Source organism: Aedes aegypti, chromosome 2 (genome assembly GCF_002204515.2).
Source record: "Aedes aegypti strain LVP_AGWG chromosome 2, AaegL5.0 Primary Assembly, whole genome shotgun sequence".
In the NCBI taxonomy this organism is placed as follows: domain Eukaryota; kingdom Metazoa; phylum Arthropoda; class Insecta; order Diptera; family Culicidae; genus Aedes; species Aedes aegypti.
The window spans coordinates 135,775,492-135,795,328 of NC_035108.1; the positions used below are offsets into that span (position 1 = coordinate 135,775,492).

The 19,837-nt window shown below is 36.5% G+C and overlaps 1 protein-coding gene across 3 annotated transcripts; it reads left to right on the plus strand.

Moving 5' to 3' along the window:
• Positions 1-2,219: 2,219 nt before the first annotated feature.
• On the plus strand, positions 2,220-18,284 carry LOC5577708 (protein lethal(2)essential for life). 3 transcript variants are annotated; one of them, XM_021842502.1, is made up of 4 exons: positions 2,220-2,516; positions 12,427-12,911; positions 17,310-17,457; positions 17,793-18,284. In XM_021842502.1, exons 2-4 carry the CDS (start codon positions 12,503-12,505, stop codon positions 17,818-17,820), a joined length of 585 nt encoding a protein of 194 aa, XP_021698194.1. In that variant the 5' UTR covers positions 2,220-2,516; positions 12,427-12,502; the 3' UTR covers positions 17,821-18,284. The 3 variants fall into 3 exon arrangements, with proteins under 3 accessions (XP_021698194.1, XP_001663486.2, XP_021698195.1); XM_001663436.2 differs by having other exon boundaries at positions 12,516-12,911; XM_021842503.1 differs by having other exon boundaries at positions 17,310-18,284.
• Positions 18,285-19,837: the final 1,553 nt, after the last annotated feature.

Consider the following 19,837-nt stretch of genomic DNA (forward strand, 5'->3'; position numbering starts at 1 on the left):
GTCGATTTTGTTTGAACGAAAACGAAACCGCTGAACACTTGCTTTGCAGCTGTGGAGCATTGTTCAATCAAAGGTTGTCAATATTTGGAAAAGGGTTATTGGAGCCCTCCGAAGTTTGGCAATGCAATCCAAACAGGGTAATAAACTTTATAAAACGAGTTGAGCCTAGTTGGGATAACGTGCTCCATCAACCATTGTCCACCACATCTCAATTGTGAGAGGATATTTGATGAACACAAAATTAAATATGGGTCATACCACAATATTCCTAATTATTGGACGCAATGGGTAAAAGGCTCTACAGACAAGGAAAAAAGTAGAATACCTATAAGTAGATGAAAAAACCGAATTTAGTACTATACCATTTAATTCCACTAGAGTTTGTATCCTTTGACAGATACGCGTATTTCGACCTCAACTGTAAGGCCGTTTCAGTGTCGTATACTAGACTCGACTAGTCGGCTTTTGAAAGCTTTGGGAACGCTTAACTTAAATTAAATGTGATAGGTTGACTTATGTCCTGTCGAATAAGTTTTGAGCAATTAATAAATTAAAATTAATGTCTGGAAGGAATTAAGGAAGGATTAATTGATGGAAATCGTTTGTTTATAATATAGTTTGATAACAGCAACAGGAGGAGTGACTTTTTGACGAACAATGAATACACCACACATTGATTGCTACGACAAACAGTCATGGAACTAAAGACGTGTTTTTTCGAACTGTGTAATATATGGGCGAGCAGTTTGTACTTACAGAACCTCGAAACAGTTCGCGCGACTACTGAACGATTTTTTTTTTGAACGAACGTTCGTGCATTGCGCGCACTGTGTAATAAAAGCTTGTTATGTCTGTTTGTGTACTTCGCTACGCTACTGGTGCATACCTTTTGCAATTAAAAACCTAATCAAACCTTAGAATAAAGCCAATCGAAGTAAAGTAATGCAACCCAACAGCCATACAAAATTCCTCGTCAAGTACCCACAATTGCGATTGTAATCGTATTAAACCTCCCATTCAGTATTGCACCGATTTGTGCCAAAGTGATCTTCATGCTTGATCGCGCTCGCGTGTATTGAATCGTGGGAGATAAACAAACCGAGAGGTGCTCCCCTTGCTGACTGACAGTCCCTATTTTTACCTTACTTAGCGCTAGCAGCAGCAGCAACTATCGTCAATCGTTCTATCCAAAGCGACGCGGCCGTCTACAGTCTAGTCTATAGGTTACCAGCTCTTTGGCAGTGCTCCAAGCTCGTTAAACCCGTCCACAGCCCCATCCCATCCGAATGGATGATTCAGCCTGAAACATGTGATTGGCGGCGGTGATGGTTGGACTTACAACACCTACACCGCTGCAAACAAATTCGCCGTTCCGTTGCCATCGTAATGTTTACCTGTGCTTATCGATCTATAGCTGTGTCGTATAAGATAGTCACGGTGTGCTCCCAATACCATTAGTATCAGAAAAAAAAATCTCCATCAAATCTGTGCTCAGCTCTCGATTTCGATAGCTAAACTGTATGTTCGTAGGGCCCCTTTTGATGATATGCCCTTATGATGGTATAAGTCCACAAACTATAAGGAAAAACTGTGATAATCACATAATTTTTCATATACCAGAAGAAACAAAATATAAAAACAAAAAAACATGACATAACAAAAAATGTTAAGGCATAGCAGTCAAAAATATTATTTATTAAGTAAGTTAACTAATCAACCACTAGCCTGCTATTTTGCTGTTTTAGACTTATAGGTCTCTTATTCGACTAATATAAGGCGAATCAGCTGTATAAAACCACTACAGACTGTATCGAAAAGAAATTATCAACAGAGTTTGCTTCAGACAAATCTTCTATATCATATATAAAACTAAAAATATACATAGAAAAAACAATAAGATCTGTTGCATCAAAAACAAATCAAAATTTGTTAACACTTAAACTTTAAACTTTCACAAAATATGATTTTAGATGTATTTTTGTGCAGCTCATCAATTTAACAGAATTTATTTGAAAAAAGATGAATAAATATAAATGATGTTGAAAATTTTGTAAACTTCTGGGGTGTCTGGGGTGCACCGTGATGGTAGTTCTATATCCAAAACAGGGAAGCGGAATTCTAACTACAGAAAGTGTACGGGCAATAAAAAGAGCAGCGGGGAGGACCGAATCAAAACAGAAAAAAATATACACGAGTCCGATCGACGGAGGAATCGCAATCCCCACGAGCCATTATAGTCGTTCCGAAGTTCTCGCCCGTAACAGTTCAAGTTCATCAAGCCACCAGGTCGGCTGGCAAGCAACTCTGCTCGTCCTCCCTTGGCAAAATCCACACCCAAAATCCATCGGTTCAGTATTCGCGCGCGAAGCGTGGCAAGTTCAAAAGCACTGTAACCGTCAGCTGATTCGGAAGCACTTTTAGTCGGTGTGCTTATTGCTATCTTCGTCAGACTCTTACTCTTTCGAGGGTTTCACATTTACTTAGTGGTTTCACTTAGAAGCGTCTGGTTCGAGAAGGTAAGAGTGAAAGTGGTGACAAATGTGGACATTTGAATATTTGAAACTCGCAAGCACCAGAAAACTAATGTACATGTGCAACTAATGTGCAACGAATTAATGTTTCAAATTTATTAACTGCGCAATAAAAAGTGAATCTCGAACTAACCATCAATGGCGTGCACAGGATTGGGATAGAAAAGTGGAAGTTGATGGTTGAAAAATATACATTCAAAACAACGTGTAGCGAAGTTTAAAAACGAAGAACAAATAATAAAAAAAAACAAACAGAACAGTGAAAACCAGGCTATTAGTGCATATTTCGTAATTTATAGAGGTAACATAATTCTCTGCCTTCTGCACGTTTCACGGATTGAATACAAACCATTAAGAAATTATTCATACGGATGAGTATATTTATACAAATATTTCTGTGATAATTATGCAACTCTCTGTGCGCTTAAGTTTTTTTGGTTCACTAAGAGCTCGTCGGTGTTAAAGTGATTTAAAGGCTTCATTCCAAATGTTTAAAACAAAAAAGTTTATTTCTAAAGTGCTAACCTGCGATTGGACTGAAGACTGTGATCAATCTAAGCGCTGTGCTTACCCAGGACAAACATTAGAGCGGAGCTGTTTCTTTTTATATTGTCTTTAAAGCAGCAGTATGCGGCGCCGCCATCTTTTCGAATCCAACATGTTCTAAGCAACCGTTGGATACTCAAATGCATTTCAATGTGGATACTCAAATGATCTTAGCTGCTGTCAAATCCATTAGGTGGGATTGGGGTTGCCATATACGTGCTTTAAAGCACTCAATAGCAAACGGTTGTGAGTTAAATTTTGATCAATTTTGAGCTGGGTATACTGAAAATTTTTACTGTTTCCAAGCAAATTATCGGTACTTTTTCTGATAAACTCCAAATTAAAGTAATTTTAATCAAAAGTAGTTTTCTTCCATTTAGAATTCCATTACAACAAATGTATAAAACATTTCCATTTAACTTACCGGATGGCATAGTTTTCCAAACTGTAGGTCGTGAGCTAGCGAATATATTTTTGGTATTTTGCTTTATTTTTTTGTACTTTTCTAGTATTTTCTTTCAATTTAAACAATTATTTTATAATAGTTTCCAAGATGGCATTTTTTCATGAAGTTGAATAAAGTGAGTTTAAATAATAATATAGGGGCAATAAAAAATCAAGACAAAATTCTTCAAATTTCACGGTAAAGATGCATCAAAGCCATACTTCAAATTTTCGAAAGCACAAATCAACCAGACAATCCTTTTTGCTGAAAATTTGATCGATTGCACATCCCCAGTCCATCAAGTTTTCAGCTTGAACGGATTTCTGATTCTCCAGATTTGCACGGTTTCAGTTTTTGTCAACATTTCAATAAAAATATCAAAAATTAAATTTATAAGTCCAATAACGAAACAGATAAACCAAAATAATATAAACAGTTCGTAAAAATAGCAGTAGGGAAAGTGTACCAGTTATGGCCATAGTGGTTCCCTATTTGGCCATATGCAAAATATGGATAAATTTTACATTTTTAATCTTTCTGAATGTTTTAAAATCAAGATTTATCCTTTATCTTACTGCTAAAACACAAAAGATTTTTCAAAATGTGAAGGCATTCAAGATATCACGTATGGCAAAATAGGGAACCACTATGGCCATAACTGGTACACCTACCCTATATTGAAAATAAAATATTTGAACCACTTGAAAAACAGTAAATTCGTTCATATTAATTTGTCAATTTCGCCCAATTTCATGATTTTTCACGTCTAATGCCAGACGCAGATATTACACAAATAATAAAAAAAAAACACATGTCTACAAGTACCGCTTCAATATATTTTTCTCTGGTTGTTTGCACTTTGATGTTCATAATTTCAATTATTTCAAACTTGCTGGTAGGGTTCAATATGATAGTTTTGCTAAAGGCTTGTTTTCACAAGTGTTCGATGGATTTTCACTCATGGACAGCCAAAAAATTATTTAAGAAATAAAATCCTAAAACCATAAAAAAAGATCAAATTATATTTAAATAATTTCCAAAAAGCTTATACCATATAAATTCACTGTATGATTCCTTTAGAAATCGTCAGAATTTAGAGGTCAAATATATTAGTCGAAAAATTTCTAAATAGTTTGAACCCAACATTATTTATATTGGCAAAATATTTTTGAAAAAAGAAAAACCAGGAGTTTAAACAAAAGGTATGTAAGTATTTCTCCATTTCCATTGTCTCGATTTCCTCCAGTATGTTTGTTGGGATCCCATTTGTTTTTTCACCAGCTAAACATCTTTTCATTTTTCGCGAAGTTGATAAGTATAACTTGAATTACGCGGATCAGAATTCATTTCTCATCTGCCTGAATGCTCAACGTAAACTGTTTTATTTAATAATTTTGTTTGGTACAATTCATTTTAATAGATTTCATACAATTTCGATTACTTAAATTTCAAACCCAACATGTATACCTTTTTTTTTTCAACATTTGCTGCAAGAATTTATTCAAGATTTAATTCAGCAATTTCCCAACATTTTGTTAGGATTCGCAGGTTGGAACACGACTGTCTTCCAATTAGCGAATCCCGTTGGTTTTGGGAATTCTGACAGCAGATGAAAATGCTCCATACTCACGCATCTGAAGAGCAAACCGTTACGACATACACGGCTCCATTCCATTACCATGAACGCCACTATCACGAATGGGTCATAACCCCGAACACCACTACCTCAAATAAGCCATAACCCCGAATAGTTTAGAATACAGCGCGGTATTTATTGTAAGGTTAGAGAACGCATCGTTGTAAATTACGATATATATTTTTTTATTATCCATATATTAGTTCTTTCGAAATATTCTATTGGTCAATCCCTATGATTTTTATCAACGATTTTACTTTCTTTTAAATATAGGTGGGCCTGTTAATTCTGTTTCAGTGGTTGATAATATCATAGGTCCAAGCATTTCATCACAAATTTTCCCTTCTTTCTAAAATAGGTTGTTCTTTCGAGTTATTGCTGGAAAAGCTAGCCGAGTTATTACTGGAAGAGCTAGCCACGAAATATTGAAAGACACTGTTAGTTCTAATGAAAATCAGAATATTTTCGATAAGTTATGTTGCCTTAAGATGTAAGCTACCCTGCCTGTCCAGGAATGCTTGAGAGGCTATAATTTTGATCGAAATTTTTAATTTCTTTTACACATTCAGTTCTTTTTGTTAGGTTTATGTTGTAAAAATAAGGTCATTTATAGGACTGCTCACCAGTTTTCTTCCAATACAGTTTCTTGATCCCACAAAGTATATTTTCTGTTTTAGCTGTTTTATCCCTAAAACAGTACTTACAGCGATGGTGAAGATTAATTGATATTAGGGGGATCAGGGGCATAATGAACATCCGGGGCGAAATGGACACCCCCTCAATCTCTGAGAATATGCATACTTCATCAATAGTTCATACACTGTATGAAATCTGTATTGCATTTGAAATGTTTGACGGTGTTTTGCTTCAATTGTCCTTTGAAATTTGACTTTAAGATTTCTCTGCTTTAATATAAGCAAAGGGGTGGGAGAATCTTTTTTTTTAGCAAAATAACGAACCCAGAAAGGTTCTCTTATGATAGAGGGAGAGCCGTTTTACACAACGGAACGACTGACAGATATTAAATATTTTGGGATTATTAAATTTCATGCAACTGTTCATTTTGCCCCCCGTACCTTTTTGATAGCCTTGTTTTGGACCTAATTTTTAATCTCACTTTTCGGGCATGTGATATGATTCTTATTACCATGAATGAATGTAGCACGTCGTACTAACATAAAACTTGAAAACTAGCCGGGAGCAATTTGGAAACATGTCATGGTATGGTCTTGAAACAAGCATTTGCTTGATCTGTCCATTATGCCCCGCATTCCCCTACATCAAAAGAAAAAATATGTGAGCTAGAAAATAAGGTTGCAGTTGCGTATTGAAGACTTAATATAAATGCTTTTTTTTAATTACATAGTTTTTGTTCTCATATGAAATTTTCTCTATTTTTAAAATAGGCTATTCCAGGGTTTCTCAAACAGTCCGCGTATCCCTAGGGGGCCGTGACGAGCTCTCAGGGGGTCTGTAAAGCCTTGGTAACTTTGGTAATTATTGGAGTTATTGAACAAAGCAAGATTTTTCACCGCTTTTACAAAAAACATTTGGGGAAACCTTGTGAATCTACCATTAAGTATTGAAGTAAAATTTTCAATCGATATTTGTCGCAGTAATCTTCGGTAGATTTCTGCAAAGATTCCTAACGGATATCTCACAAAGGTTTCAAAGATTTAATGGCGAAATTTTTTGACAATTTTTCCCCACAGCAGAGAATCTGTTTCATAGAAGCCCATAAGCAGTCTCTTAAAATATTCAATGCAGGGTATTCAGAGCTGATGATTTCTGATGATATCTCTAATTGATTCCTGCAAATATTTTTGTCGATAAGCTACCCAGACAACCAGAAGTCGCATGAAAGTTCACGTAATAACTCGTTAATTCAAGCAAATTACATCAAACCCGCAAAACACAGTGGATGAAATTGTCAGATTGATGAGTTTCCTCGCATAAAACGCTTTTTTTCTGAGTTCATTCGAACATTTTGTTTCGTCCCGTACACTCGTACAAAGTAAGTCGAATCAATCCGTAGCAGCTGTCAAATCAACATTTGTTATCATATGTTTAGTCGCATAAGATCACATGCTAGTTTGATAGAAATTTTATACACTCGCATTGTATGCTATTATTCACCACACAATATATGCACGTATATCGCCTCCACTCTTGTACGTAGAAGCCCTTTTCGCGACATCTTATAAGTAAAGTTTTGCACATACAGAGCCTCCAGGTGATTTCGTTATACGTACATTATGGTTGTCTGGGTAGCGGGATTTCGAATGCTGAGGAATGTATCTTATTCTTGGCACTTTTATTTCACGTTGGCAGGATATTTTGAAAGCTTTAGAACTCATTTGGCCAAAAATGCGTTGTTTTTTATATTTCTCACATAAAGAGTAAAATAATGTGTTTAACAGTCCACAGTCCGGGAAGTCTCTCATCTGTACCTTGAACATCCTGTATGTATAGAACAGAAAAGATCTTAGAAACAAGTAAAAGGTATCAAATTCATAGGATAGAATACAAAATACCGCTGGGATAGGTAGATAGACGTAACAGTTTTGAAGCAACACTCTAATTACGAATTTTCGGTTTAGAAAAAATTACCATCTCTAAGTGAATCGTTGTTGTCTCAAGTTCTTTTCTAAAACCGGACATAACTGCGATTTACTGCAGAGTTTCAGTGAATGATGAAGGTGGTTTATCTTACTTGCCTTGCATTATTTTTGTTGAATGTTGTCAACATTGTTTCTGCAGGTTCCTTGTCATACTCTTGAAAAAATGCTAGGAGCCAGAAATCTACATTCCTGGCTGAATTATTAGTGGACTGCTCAGAAGGATCATACCAGAATGATTGCATTTGGTTGATGTCCAGAACATTGATCTTTAGGGGTCAGCGGTTTGTAAAGCTTCAAAGGGGGTCGCAAAACCGAAAAGGTTGAGACACTGGGCTATTCTTTTAAAAGTGGGCTTTCATTGAGCATAACTGTTATAAATAATGAAATAATAATGCCGTCATTGATGTGGTGCTAGCGGATCATTAAATGGATTAAATTAACCAATGAACATGCAATATACCCAATCTCCCTTTTAAGACACAGCAATAGCAAATTTCTATATTTCTGGCGTTACATCCCCACTATATTAAAAACTGTCTCTTAGCCTAACATTATCATGAGCACCTCTACAGCTATTAGAGCTAGGTTTGTCAATTCATCATATTGACATAAGTAAAGTTTGTCGTATAAAAAGCATGAAGGAACTTTATGCCCTGGAAACTGAGGAATTTGAAATTCTAAATAATCTTCAACCGTCCGAATTGAATCTGTAATTCTCAGAATGATCTTATTGCGCGTTTGGCACTATGACTGTTTAGGATCCACAGCAATATATAATATCTAATTGATTAAAATTCAACACCACAATACTCCACAACTATCAATCTCAAAAGAATATGCTTTCGGGGTAATGGCGTTCGGGTAATGTCAAAGAAGTAATAAAGACTTCCATGACAGTAGCCCAAAAGTTTATGGCACAAAAGATAATAGAGCAAAATCTAGAATGCCGTGAAAGGTGTACTGCGATGTGTCAAACTTGGGTACCTTTTGCAGTACCAAGGGACCAGCTACAGTACTACAAGTGGTACCCATTCTGAACCCGACTACTATGTCTCTATTCGTCTCTGGTAGTGTCAGCCACATGCACATTTGTTCTATATGTGGAGACCACAAAGTGAAGCTCAGACGTTAAAATTATTTTGACATCCACTCTTGACAATCGAGTACCGTGGTGAATCAATACCCGGACGCCTAAGGTTAAATGAATGTTCGAACTCTATTTTTAACAATTATTTTACGAATTAAATTGAAATGTGATATTGACACATATAGTTATATACCAAATCTTGGTATGAACGATGTTTTTCATGTAAAAATTTATGAAAATATCACGAAAAACATTGAAATAATCAAGCATGTCTTGTCCTTAAATCCGGACAGCTATACGAGCGTTGGTTTTAAATCCGGACACTTATGCATCAAAATCCGGACACCTGTAACGTAACATGAATTATCTTAATAAAATCCATAAAAAGTGTATAACAATTAATTCTTATGCCACATTAATGATCATTCAATAAAAAAATAATGCAGGCGTTTGTTTTACGATGCAAATCGAAATGAAATTTCAGTAATTATATGGTTCAATTACCTCTACTGGTTCAGGACTCACGCAGACACATTGTGATTGGGTACTTAGTGTTGAAAAAGTATCATTAAACATGTCACATTGTTTTTTTAGCACTTTTAATTACTCGTAACACTTTAATGATATAAGTTTCTGCTTTTCTATTTAATTTACTTTCCAAATTTTAATTCACACGGGCGAAACACAGTGCTTTAGAGCAATGTCCGGATTTAAAGTCACTTGTCTGCATTCCCGGACAGTCTCTTTTTTTACCATTTAAAGTATATTTTCACGTTATATTACAAGTATAGTGCCTCAGAACATGTAATCATACGTTTTATTCACTTTTTTATATAAAACACTTCCTGAATCGTGTAATTTAATCGTATAATTGTTAATCAAACGTTGTGGTGCGTTCGTCGAAACTCTTTCTGTATTGACCCACACTGCAATGAAATCACGTCAAACTGAGGCAACATATTTGTTTTTATTTTTACCAATTATTATGCAATGCTAACTAGATTACGAATGAAACTAAAATGACCAATAAAGCTGAAGGAAGATGTTATGTATAAAATTATGCGAATGATTATTTAAATTCTACATTTAATTAATGATAATTATCAGAGTATCCGGATATTGGTACCGTCCGGATTTTGATTCACCACTGTACGTTTTACAGTCGACTCTCCACATCTCGATGTTCTACATCTCGATATCTCTCCCTATGTCGATGATTTCATAAGTCCCTTCAGTCTGCATACATTTTCACTCTCCATATCTCGATATCCTCCTTATCTCGATATCTCCATATCTCGATGTGTTTCTGTTGATTTTTCGTTCTCAATTTTCTCTCCGTATGTCGATATGACCAATATCGAAGGTTACTAGACTAAAGTTTTGGGATTCAAAACAAATTAGGAGCGCAAAATGACGTCTGTTTGTGTATTACTTTCTTGGCAACGGAGTGTTTTTCAATCTAGTATTCATCAAAAATTTGTTCTTTGTCTCGATCTCTCCCTATCTCGATGGTCCCTTCGATATCGAGATGTGGAGAGGGGACTGTAGTTGGATGTTTTTTTTTCAACCAGCGAACATCCAACTATCAAGTCGTTCCATGCAACGAAGATCCATCGAATGTCCACTGTTATACAAATTATCCAAGCAGGACTTCCTCTTGGGTTACTTTAGAAATAAATCAAGGAAAACCCAACTTCAAAATATACAAGTTTTCAACTGAATTTGTGACAGATACTCCCATGATCAGAGGAATTTCAAGAAGCTATAGAAAAAAAAACTAAAAGAAAAATATGTTGAAAGTGCTTCTAGAGCTATTATTGGAGAAATTCTTGTACGAATCTTTGGAGGCATTTTTGTGACCTGGAAGAAGCATATAGATACGAAAGTAGTTACTAGTGTTAATTCTGAGAGAAGTCAAAAAAGGAACCTCTAATCAAGGATAAGTAACCCGTCATTCGTTTTGGCAGCTATGTTGACTAAAACTTTTCGAGAGGAATGTTTTCCGACTGTGCCACTGGGCGTTGCATGCTAGTCCGTTGTCTAGTGTGGTGCTTCCTTCAAAGGGCAAATAGCCCACTGGAAGCATTAACGTGTAGTGTCTTTTTAAATCTCAATCCTCATAGATCATATTGATCCAGAAAAATATCACTATTTGCGCTGACATACAGAAAGTACGCTGATACTTTTTCAGATGCATCAGTGCAATACCAACTGATTTTCCTTGATTCGAAATTGTGAAACAATTTAGCAACAATCATCAACAACACGTACAAATTTCAATGACTGCCTACTTCGCCTTAATTCTTTAAGTTTTTTCTCATAGGTATCTCTGGACACACTTTCGGAAACTTTTACATTTCATTACGATGACTTACATTTGATTAAAATGACTCGATGCTTGATACGATACTTGATTGCATTTAATTCAAACTCTTGGGAAATGCTTTAGGAAAGAAATCCAAGCTTCATGGCAGAATCTCAGAATTGATTTCAGGAGCTACATGTATCAAGACAAGAGTAAGATGAATTTTGAAAAATACTCTTTGAAATATCTTAAACTGATACATGAAATGTAGCCATGAAAAATCCATAAACGATTTTTTAATGTAACTTATGTTAGAATTTAGAAGAAAATATCTGACGGAAAACTCGTGGAGAAGACAAAAATTCAACTTTGGGAAGATTAATTTATGAAATCCATTGCAACTTCATGAAAAAAAATTCTTATGCAGATTCCAACAAGAGAAACACATGAAGTTATTTATTCTGCTTTAAGGTTGTATTCAAACAACGTTATATTTATTTTTGAAAAGCTTTATATTCATTGATTGATTTTAAAAGATTGTTCTAATTAGCACTGAAAAACTTTTGATTTACTTGGTAAAATTTAAGAGCAATGTATTTTGTAGTTTATGGTACACAGGGAAATAGTAAATACTCATTTGTAGTATTTCGAGAAAATAGGAGTTTAATGTATTGATTCATCATTATTTAAATATAAAAAATATAAATTTGATTATGGCCGAAAATACTTGAATATTAGGAAAGTACCAGACAGCATCCAATACTGTCCATCTTTGGAAAATGGAATAATCATGGTCCAACCAGGATGGTGTTTTAGAAGAAAAGGAAAGCTATTATAGAAAGCAACGTTTGCGCAGAATAACATATCCTTATACACCGCATTCACATTTGCTGTTTTACATATATTTGTAATAATTATAACTGACTGACCTTTGTCCTCCACTCTATATTAAGCAAAACATCCGTTACATGAACGTTATATAAATACCAATGACTGATATAAATGAGTTATATTTTTGTTATTCCTTTTTGATCGATCAGATGCCGCCACTAAGGGGCCGTGTACCATATCCATATTAAAATATCTCAGAAATCTAGATTAGAGTGCAATCAATCATCAATCTTCCCTTATACAAACCACCTGTGCACGCCATCGTCCGAATACCATCGCCTAACCATCTGCTATTAATATAAATCCGCTTTTGTGACATGCTGTTAAATCGATAAATTACACTATCATTCTTTTGGTCAAATAGTTTCATAAGAGGAAATCTCTTCTTACCCCCTCCCCGTGTGTACTCTTCGACGTCATCTGGCACCGTTGATTCTGCGATGCGTCCCCTAGTTCGCAGTACCAGCACGATGTCTCTGGTGCCGGTTCACTACCGCAGCTGGTGGGATGACTGGGATCTGCCACTGTATTCGCGGGTTATGGAGAAGTCCATCACCGAAGAGGTCCTCAGCGATGATCCCCTCTGGTGGCGTCATCCCCCGATGCCTCCGCTACGCTGGTCCAGTTTGTGGCGTCCTTGGAAGTACTTCACCCTGCGGGACGTCGGTTCCCGGGTCGATTCAGACCGGGAAAAGTTTGTGATCGAAGTCGACGTGCATCAGTTTGCCCCGCACGAGGTCACCGTGAGAAAAACCGATAAATACATCACCATCGAGGGCAAACACGAGGAGAAGCGCGATGAGCAGGGTTACGTCTCGAGGCAGTTCTCGCGGCGCTATCTGCTTCCAAGTGAGTATATTTATGGAGAGCATTTTTCGTTTTTGTTTTTCGAAGTGTCACCGATGTCTAGAACATGAAAGGGTAGATTTTTGCAGTCACGCAACATTTGCTAAAATATTTGTTGCAAAATTTCTTATGAATCGGCTTGGAGGAAATCGTTCGGCTTCTTGACAGACAGAGATTATGCATACACACAACTTGCAGTGCTGGATTTAGGCTTCAGAGGGCCCGGGTCAGAACATATAAAGAGGGATAGATAAATACAAAATTCAGCAGGTAGATGAACCAATATTCGCCACCCCACACACCGTTTTGTGATACAAATAGACATAAATTGTTCAGCTTTCGTTGAATTACTGCAAAATGAAGCATCCACATTTTATGAAATCTTAAATTTTGGTGGGAAAGTAATAGAAAAAATAAAACAAATTTCCTCTTTGTACTTTTGCCATGGTCTTTTTCTTTGTGGCGTTACGTCCCAATTGAAATAGGACCTGTTTTACAGCTTAGTATTCCTATGTACATTTCCACAATTATTAACTAGGAAGTCGAGAAAATTTTGTTTACGAAAGTATCCTCGACCTGCGGGATTAAAGCCCGTGATCCTCACCTTGGTCTCGCTGAATAGCTACGCGTTTACCACTACGTCTATCGGTGATGCATTCAGGAATCGAAATTATAAACATGGCGAATACTGGCTCAGGTTATCCAGTATTCTTAACTCCAGTTGTAAATACATAAACAAATTGTCTGACCAGGTCTTAGATTTAAAAGATGGATTGAAGACTTTTGAACAAACAGTTTTCCTTATGATGGTGAATACTGTTACATCTACCCTAATACAAACTCGCGAATTTTGTTAGGATTATTTATTTGAATGAGATATCCGATTCATTTAAGGTAAAGTATGCGTACAGCAAAATCTAGCCACAAGTGTTTAGCTAAACCTCTTCAATTTGTCATTATGTAGCCAAACCAATGCCAGTATGTATGAACATGTAAAAATACAGTGTTCTGGTATTTGACCTGAGTTTTCAAAGTAGAGCCGAAAGTACAACATGTGCGTTAAACGATTCTGCACAAAAGCGTGAAAAATCCATCTAGGTAGCAATGGCTGAAATTTATTTGTTGAATTTTGGGACGAATTTTTATAACAGTTCTGGTATAGTTTCGAAATATTAATGCTGTCTAATTTTTCTGGCAATGGTACTTGAATGTATTTTGGTAGAAAACCATGACGAATTCCTGAAAGACCTGCTTAGTGAATTTATTTATAAATTTTTGAAGCTGTCAATGGTGAATATCACCTTTTTTTAAGAAGCTCACCAAACTGTATCAAGTAAGAAGCCTGAACTTGATTGTGAATTTGTTTATTAACTGTCACGCTCCTATGAAAAAACACGTAGACGACGATGACCCCAAAACAGCGTTACACGGATTTAAAAAAAAACAGTTTACATATATTTGTCCCATTGCTGAAAGTATTTCACTAATCAAAATAAAGTGGTCTAACGGTTATAGCTAAGTATGCTGTTTCGCTCAAGAAAAGTAAAGAAATTCCTTGACTGAAAGGGTCAAGAAATTTCCTACATAGAGCCCCCTTTGAAGTGACATTTCTTCTCAACTGCGTACTACGATCAGAAAAAAGTGATTTTCTTGACCATTTCTTAGGAGAAATTTTCCACGCATCGAGATAGGTGATTCCTTTTCTTGTCAGTAGCAAACCGGCCTTATAGCAAAAATAAAAGACACATGGTCGTAACAAGGTAGACGGTCCGTAAGGTGCTGAGTAAAGATGGTCAACCTCAGAAAAAAACAGCGTTACAATGGTTCAGAGCTTATATCTCAGCCATCAGACAAAAATATTATAATTTTATTTCACCTTAGGTATGCTATGCTCATATCTTAGTGGAAGTAATCGAAAAATGTGTGACAAAATCATTATATTTTGGTTGTTTTGCATACAAGAGGCAAACGCAATGATGCAGATGAATTTTCCTCTTGTATGGAAACCAACCGAATTTACCAACGTAGAGCAGTTAAAATCGTGCTGAGCCTTTTTGGTTAAAATAGTTGAGTTTGTCACTTAATTTCGACTACCGTAATCCGGGGTAACATTGATCATTTTTTTTAGTTTTTCTTAAATTTTTCATTTCACAATACAAATGTTACAAGTTTTATATTTTTAAAACAAGTACTGGCACCCACCGCTCCTAACTATGTACTTTATTTTGTTTTTCGAAAGATTTAAACATGTTTTAATAAATGTTTTAAGTGATTTTTTGATTCAGCTGATATGGGGTAACATTGATCACCCAAGTAAACAACGTTCGCTAATATTGGAAATGTCATTACTTACTAAAATCAGGGCCCCTGAAGCCAAATATGAAGACCAAACTCTTACAAGTCGTTTACTTTTTGAGTTATTTCAAAATAAAAAACACCTTGAATCTCGGAACATGAACTAAACGCAATTTTCGCAAAAACCTTAATTATCATTAGCTTATGAATATACGAAAGAGAGGCACCATTCATGGTTCGAAAATGCTTCATCAATAAATCTTTATTTGAACGTTTAACAAGATGAGTCATCCCGATCAATGTTACCCCGCTGATCAATGTTACCCCGGATTACGGTACTTACCACGAGAAAGCGCAAAATGGGTGCAGGAAAAGTTTGGTTGCCATAGACGTGTCTCCTAGCGCTGGATGATTCTAAAGCAGGAAATTCTCATTTCACATTCCCGCATGCGCATCAGTTTGTTTTGATTTGATTTTGACGACAAGTCAGGGGTCATGCACGAATTACGTCACGCTCCGAGGGGGGGAGAGGGGATCAAACCAAGCGTGACAAGCCTTACAAAAAGTTCGGAGGACTCATACAAAAAACGTGACAAAGGGGGGGGGGAGGTGGTCAAAAAAGTTGAAATTTAGCGTGACATAATTTGTTTACCATCCCTCAGTAAAAACAAAAACTACTGAATAGTAGGTAATTGTTTTTACTGACTTTGCGGCCTGTTCGGTAATGTTGCAAAATTGGGTCTGACAGCTACTGTAGTTCAGTTAAAAGTAAAAATCATAACTGACTCAGAAGTTATCAATCAAAAAGCTGAAAGTTCGGTATTTTTAATAATTTACAATTCATACCCAGTATCAAAAAATTCCGAACAAGCAAATCGTGATTGAGTGTGTTTGTTCATCCTGTTCCTCGCTAAATTTCCATTTTCACCGTTCAACAATTGCTGCAAATGCTCCTTCCACCTGGCAGTCGCCGCGTTTTATCGGTCAGCAAATTCCCTTCTCAATCATTGCACATGGCGGGCACTGATACGGTATTATGCCGCGCACCATTGACCGTTAAAAAAAAAGACACCGACACGTTAATGCTTCCAGTGGACGAGTTGCCCTTTGAAGGAAGCACCACACTAGACAACGGGCTAGCAGTTGTTAGCAGATCGTTGCATAGAATCTCCGCATATCATTCCGGTTCATGCTTCCTTGAGCTTCAGCTACCACACTTTCTTCGTGCTGCCTTTTCTTTCTGCGGTGGATTCGCTTTTCTTCGGCTCTCTCTGCCCTATACCGCTCTCTGTTAGCAAAAAAGGGAAAATATTCCAAAACTGTAATTAAAAGCACTGTGCAAAGCCTTATGCATGGATGAATTAAACAAAAACTTCGAGCATTTGGATATAACAAGGCAGAATAAGGTTGATTTTTCGTGAATGTTTCGTCAATTAACTGTTTTTTGTCATAAAATCAATTGAATCTATAAATAAAAAATGGAATGGTGTTTGTATGTCACGATATGGCTTGAGAAAGAGCTATCGGATTTTGAAAATTCTTCCATAGTTACATTCCTAAAGTGTTCCGACGTGTGGATATTAAAAGCTCAGGATATAGAATAGAAAAGTCAGAAAAACGTGAGTGAACGAATCTGTCATTTTGTACGGGACGTTTCATGACGTTTTTCTACAGCCTTCTTGATGGCAAGACGAATTTTGGCAGGACCACTAGTATCGAAATAAATTCAAATATTTATTTCTGTGACTTTTTCTTAGGCTAGATTTTGTTTTGCGAATATCTTAGTTTCTAGATTCACTGCTCAGTTTTATCGCGCTTCAATTTGTCACGCTTGATTTAAGCGCGGTTTACTTCTCGATTACATCACGCCAAGATAATTATATGATTTTCATATCCTAAAACGATCAATTATTTCGTATTGTACCATATTCACTCGATTTATGCAACGTTTACGTCATATTAATTACTGTAACTATTAGGTTTGGTTTTGGTTGTACAGAGGGCAAGCCAACTCCAGAGATTTTGTATGCTTGTTAAAAATAATTTAAAATAGAATATTTTAAAATTAAGTACACTCATCAAGCATTATTTGTCTTACCACTGCAGTTGGATATGATGCAAACCTGGTTGTATCATCCCTCTCCTCGGATGGAGTCCTGACCGTCACTGCCCCGAGAATCGGTCTGCCAGCCCCAAAAGTGGAGAAATTCGTCCCCATTTGGCACACCGGCAAGCCTGCCATCGAGGATAAGAAGTAAAACTCGTCCACAAATCGTGAGCCGAAGATGTCAAAATATCACCTTCACCAAAGACAACATACCAAAGAACGAGCGAGTAAAACAAGCTAAACTCCGTACATCTACCAATAGCAGTTCAGAAATCTAAATCTACCAGAGACCACATTTGAACCCACTGCCCCTCCTCCCAAATTTGAACAGCTGCAGTTGAAGATGAAAAGTCCTATATTTCGAATGTTTGGTTTCCGTTTCGTTTTTTGTTGTTGCTCTCATTTTCCATTGTTTTAGGTGCAGCCAATATGGTTTGTTGATCATTGTATTTTATTTATTCTTTTCCCTTCCATTATTGTAGTTTTCGAATCGGGTTCTACCTTAAATAGATTTTGTTGAGGCACCTTACAGCTCAGACATGATACTCACCTTGAAAGGCGAAAGGCACCCGAAAATAAAAATAAGCATAATATAACGAACAGCGCCCTCTCGCGTAGCAGAAAGGCACGATATCCAAAACTCAATCGGGAAAATATTGACAGAAATCAAATCGAGGCCACATTGTGATGCACAGACAGCAGATAATAATAAAACGCAAACTTCAACTCACCAGACACCAAAGATTGCGATGATGGTAGGCTCTCGGAGTGGAGAGTGCAATGGATCCGTCGTCGTGAAATAGGCTTAGAATATCATCGTAGCGAATGAAAGTGACTAATCCATCCTAGCTGGCATGTGGCACAAAATGTGATTCAATAATAGTGTACGTTATAGATGTGAAAATTTTATCGATACATTTGATTGATTGTTAGTTAACAGAAGAATAAACCGTCACGTTTTCCGAAATACATCACTCAAACGGTTTGAAATTACTGCCTAGTGTATATCACAGTTAACCTAGTTTCCTATTCTATACAATGCAATAGTGACGTGAAGGTGTTTCTGAGTCAATGGATCTCATATCTTACTTCGGTAAGAACCGTACTCAATTAATAAATTGGTCCATTCTCACCCTTTCTATGGGCCAAACAACTCTAAAAGAACAAGTCAAGAGACTCGTTTTCCGCTTTATATGCACTAATCAAGGGCTCAAAATTTGAAAGTGAATATCGGCGCCGTTCAAGTCTTTATAGTCATCGGAGAAGGGAAGGAATGTTAGTTAGTTAAGGGGACACGGGAGACCGTGTTATTTTCCCTATCTTTCGTCTCACTCTAACAATAATCATCAAAGCTTTGTGGAAGCAAATCTCGAGTTTTAGTGAACCGATGAAGCTGAAAATTTATCGGGTTGTGCACTACATATATAGAATCATAGTGATACATTTTCGCATCGATATATGGAGTGGTTCTTGGGATTTGCTTCTTGAAATGGATAGGGTGATTATGATGACGTCCCGTGCGGCCTTAAGGCGAGGTAGGCCGTCATTGAACTATGTACTGGGCATCGATGATTGTGGGTCATTTATCTCGCGATTGCAATTTAATGAAAATCAGTTGTTTTTACACAGACATAGCTGAAAAAGTATCAGCATATTTTCTGCATGTAAGCGCAAATAGTGATACTTTTTTGATTCATTATGACATATGATAACTGAGTTTCATTACTTTGAAATAGCGAGCTTCGAAGTCAACATGGCTGCCAAACCGAATGACGGGCTACTTAGCCTTAACGAGCTTGGATTTACATCTACGTATCCACAGTTGTCATGGAAATAATTTTGGGTTAATGAGATACACTGTCCACCAAAAAAATAGCCGATCTGAATGCACAGAAACGCGTCACCCCGAGATTGAAAGTACAAAAAAAAACGAAAAATAATGGTGTTTTCAAAATATTTTTATCTGCCTGATGATTTTTTTTAGTAATTACGTAGTTTTTTTATTAGCAAGTACGACAGATTGAACTTTGTTTACATTCTCAATTATACGCGGCGGTTGAGGAAATTTTGTAAAATTTGATGATTTATTGAATTTTTACGGCGTGTGATTGGAATGAAATCCTTCAGTGAAGAAGTACGAAGGTTTTCCATAGTGAAAATAAGTGCCCGGCGATGTAAGTCACACAGGGGGGCGGGAAGAAACTTGTGTTGGAAAGTGGTGTGACTGATGTCGATCGCTAAGCATTTCTCTCAAATCGTGCTCGTCCATGCGATTTCGGTGAAAAAGTGTAAAGTGGATAATTGAACTGAAGTAATTTATCTAAATACAGTAGTTTCATTGCATTTTTGGTGTACCGGTGGACGCATCATAAAAGCTTTCACAAAATTACATTTGGAAAATGAATCTATGTTGCAGGTAAGTTGGAATATCTGCCGTAGTGGAACATTTTAAGTTTGATACGACGAATAGTAGCTCTTACGACGAAGTAGAACGAAACCCTACTAGACAACGGACTACAATGCAACG

Excerpts from the sequence above, each read along its gene's own strand:
- LOC5577708 (XM_021842502.1), top strand. The coding sequence starts at position 12,503 with ATGCGTCCCCTAGTTCGCAGTACCAGCACGATGTCTCTGGTGCCGGTT. Across the intron at positions 12,912-17,309 it reads GCGGCGCTATCTGCTTCCAA|TTGGATATGATGCAAACCTG; the intron begins GTGAGTATATTT and ends TTACCACTGCAG. Across the intron at positions 17,458-17,792 it reads CCTGCCATCGAGGATAAGAA|TTTTCGAATCGGGTTCTACC; the intron begins GTAAAACTCGTC and ends CCATTATTGTAG.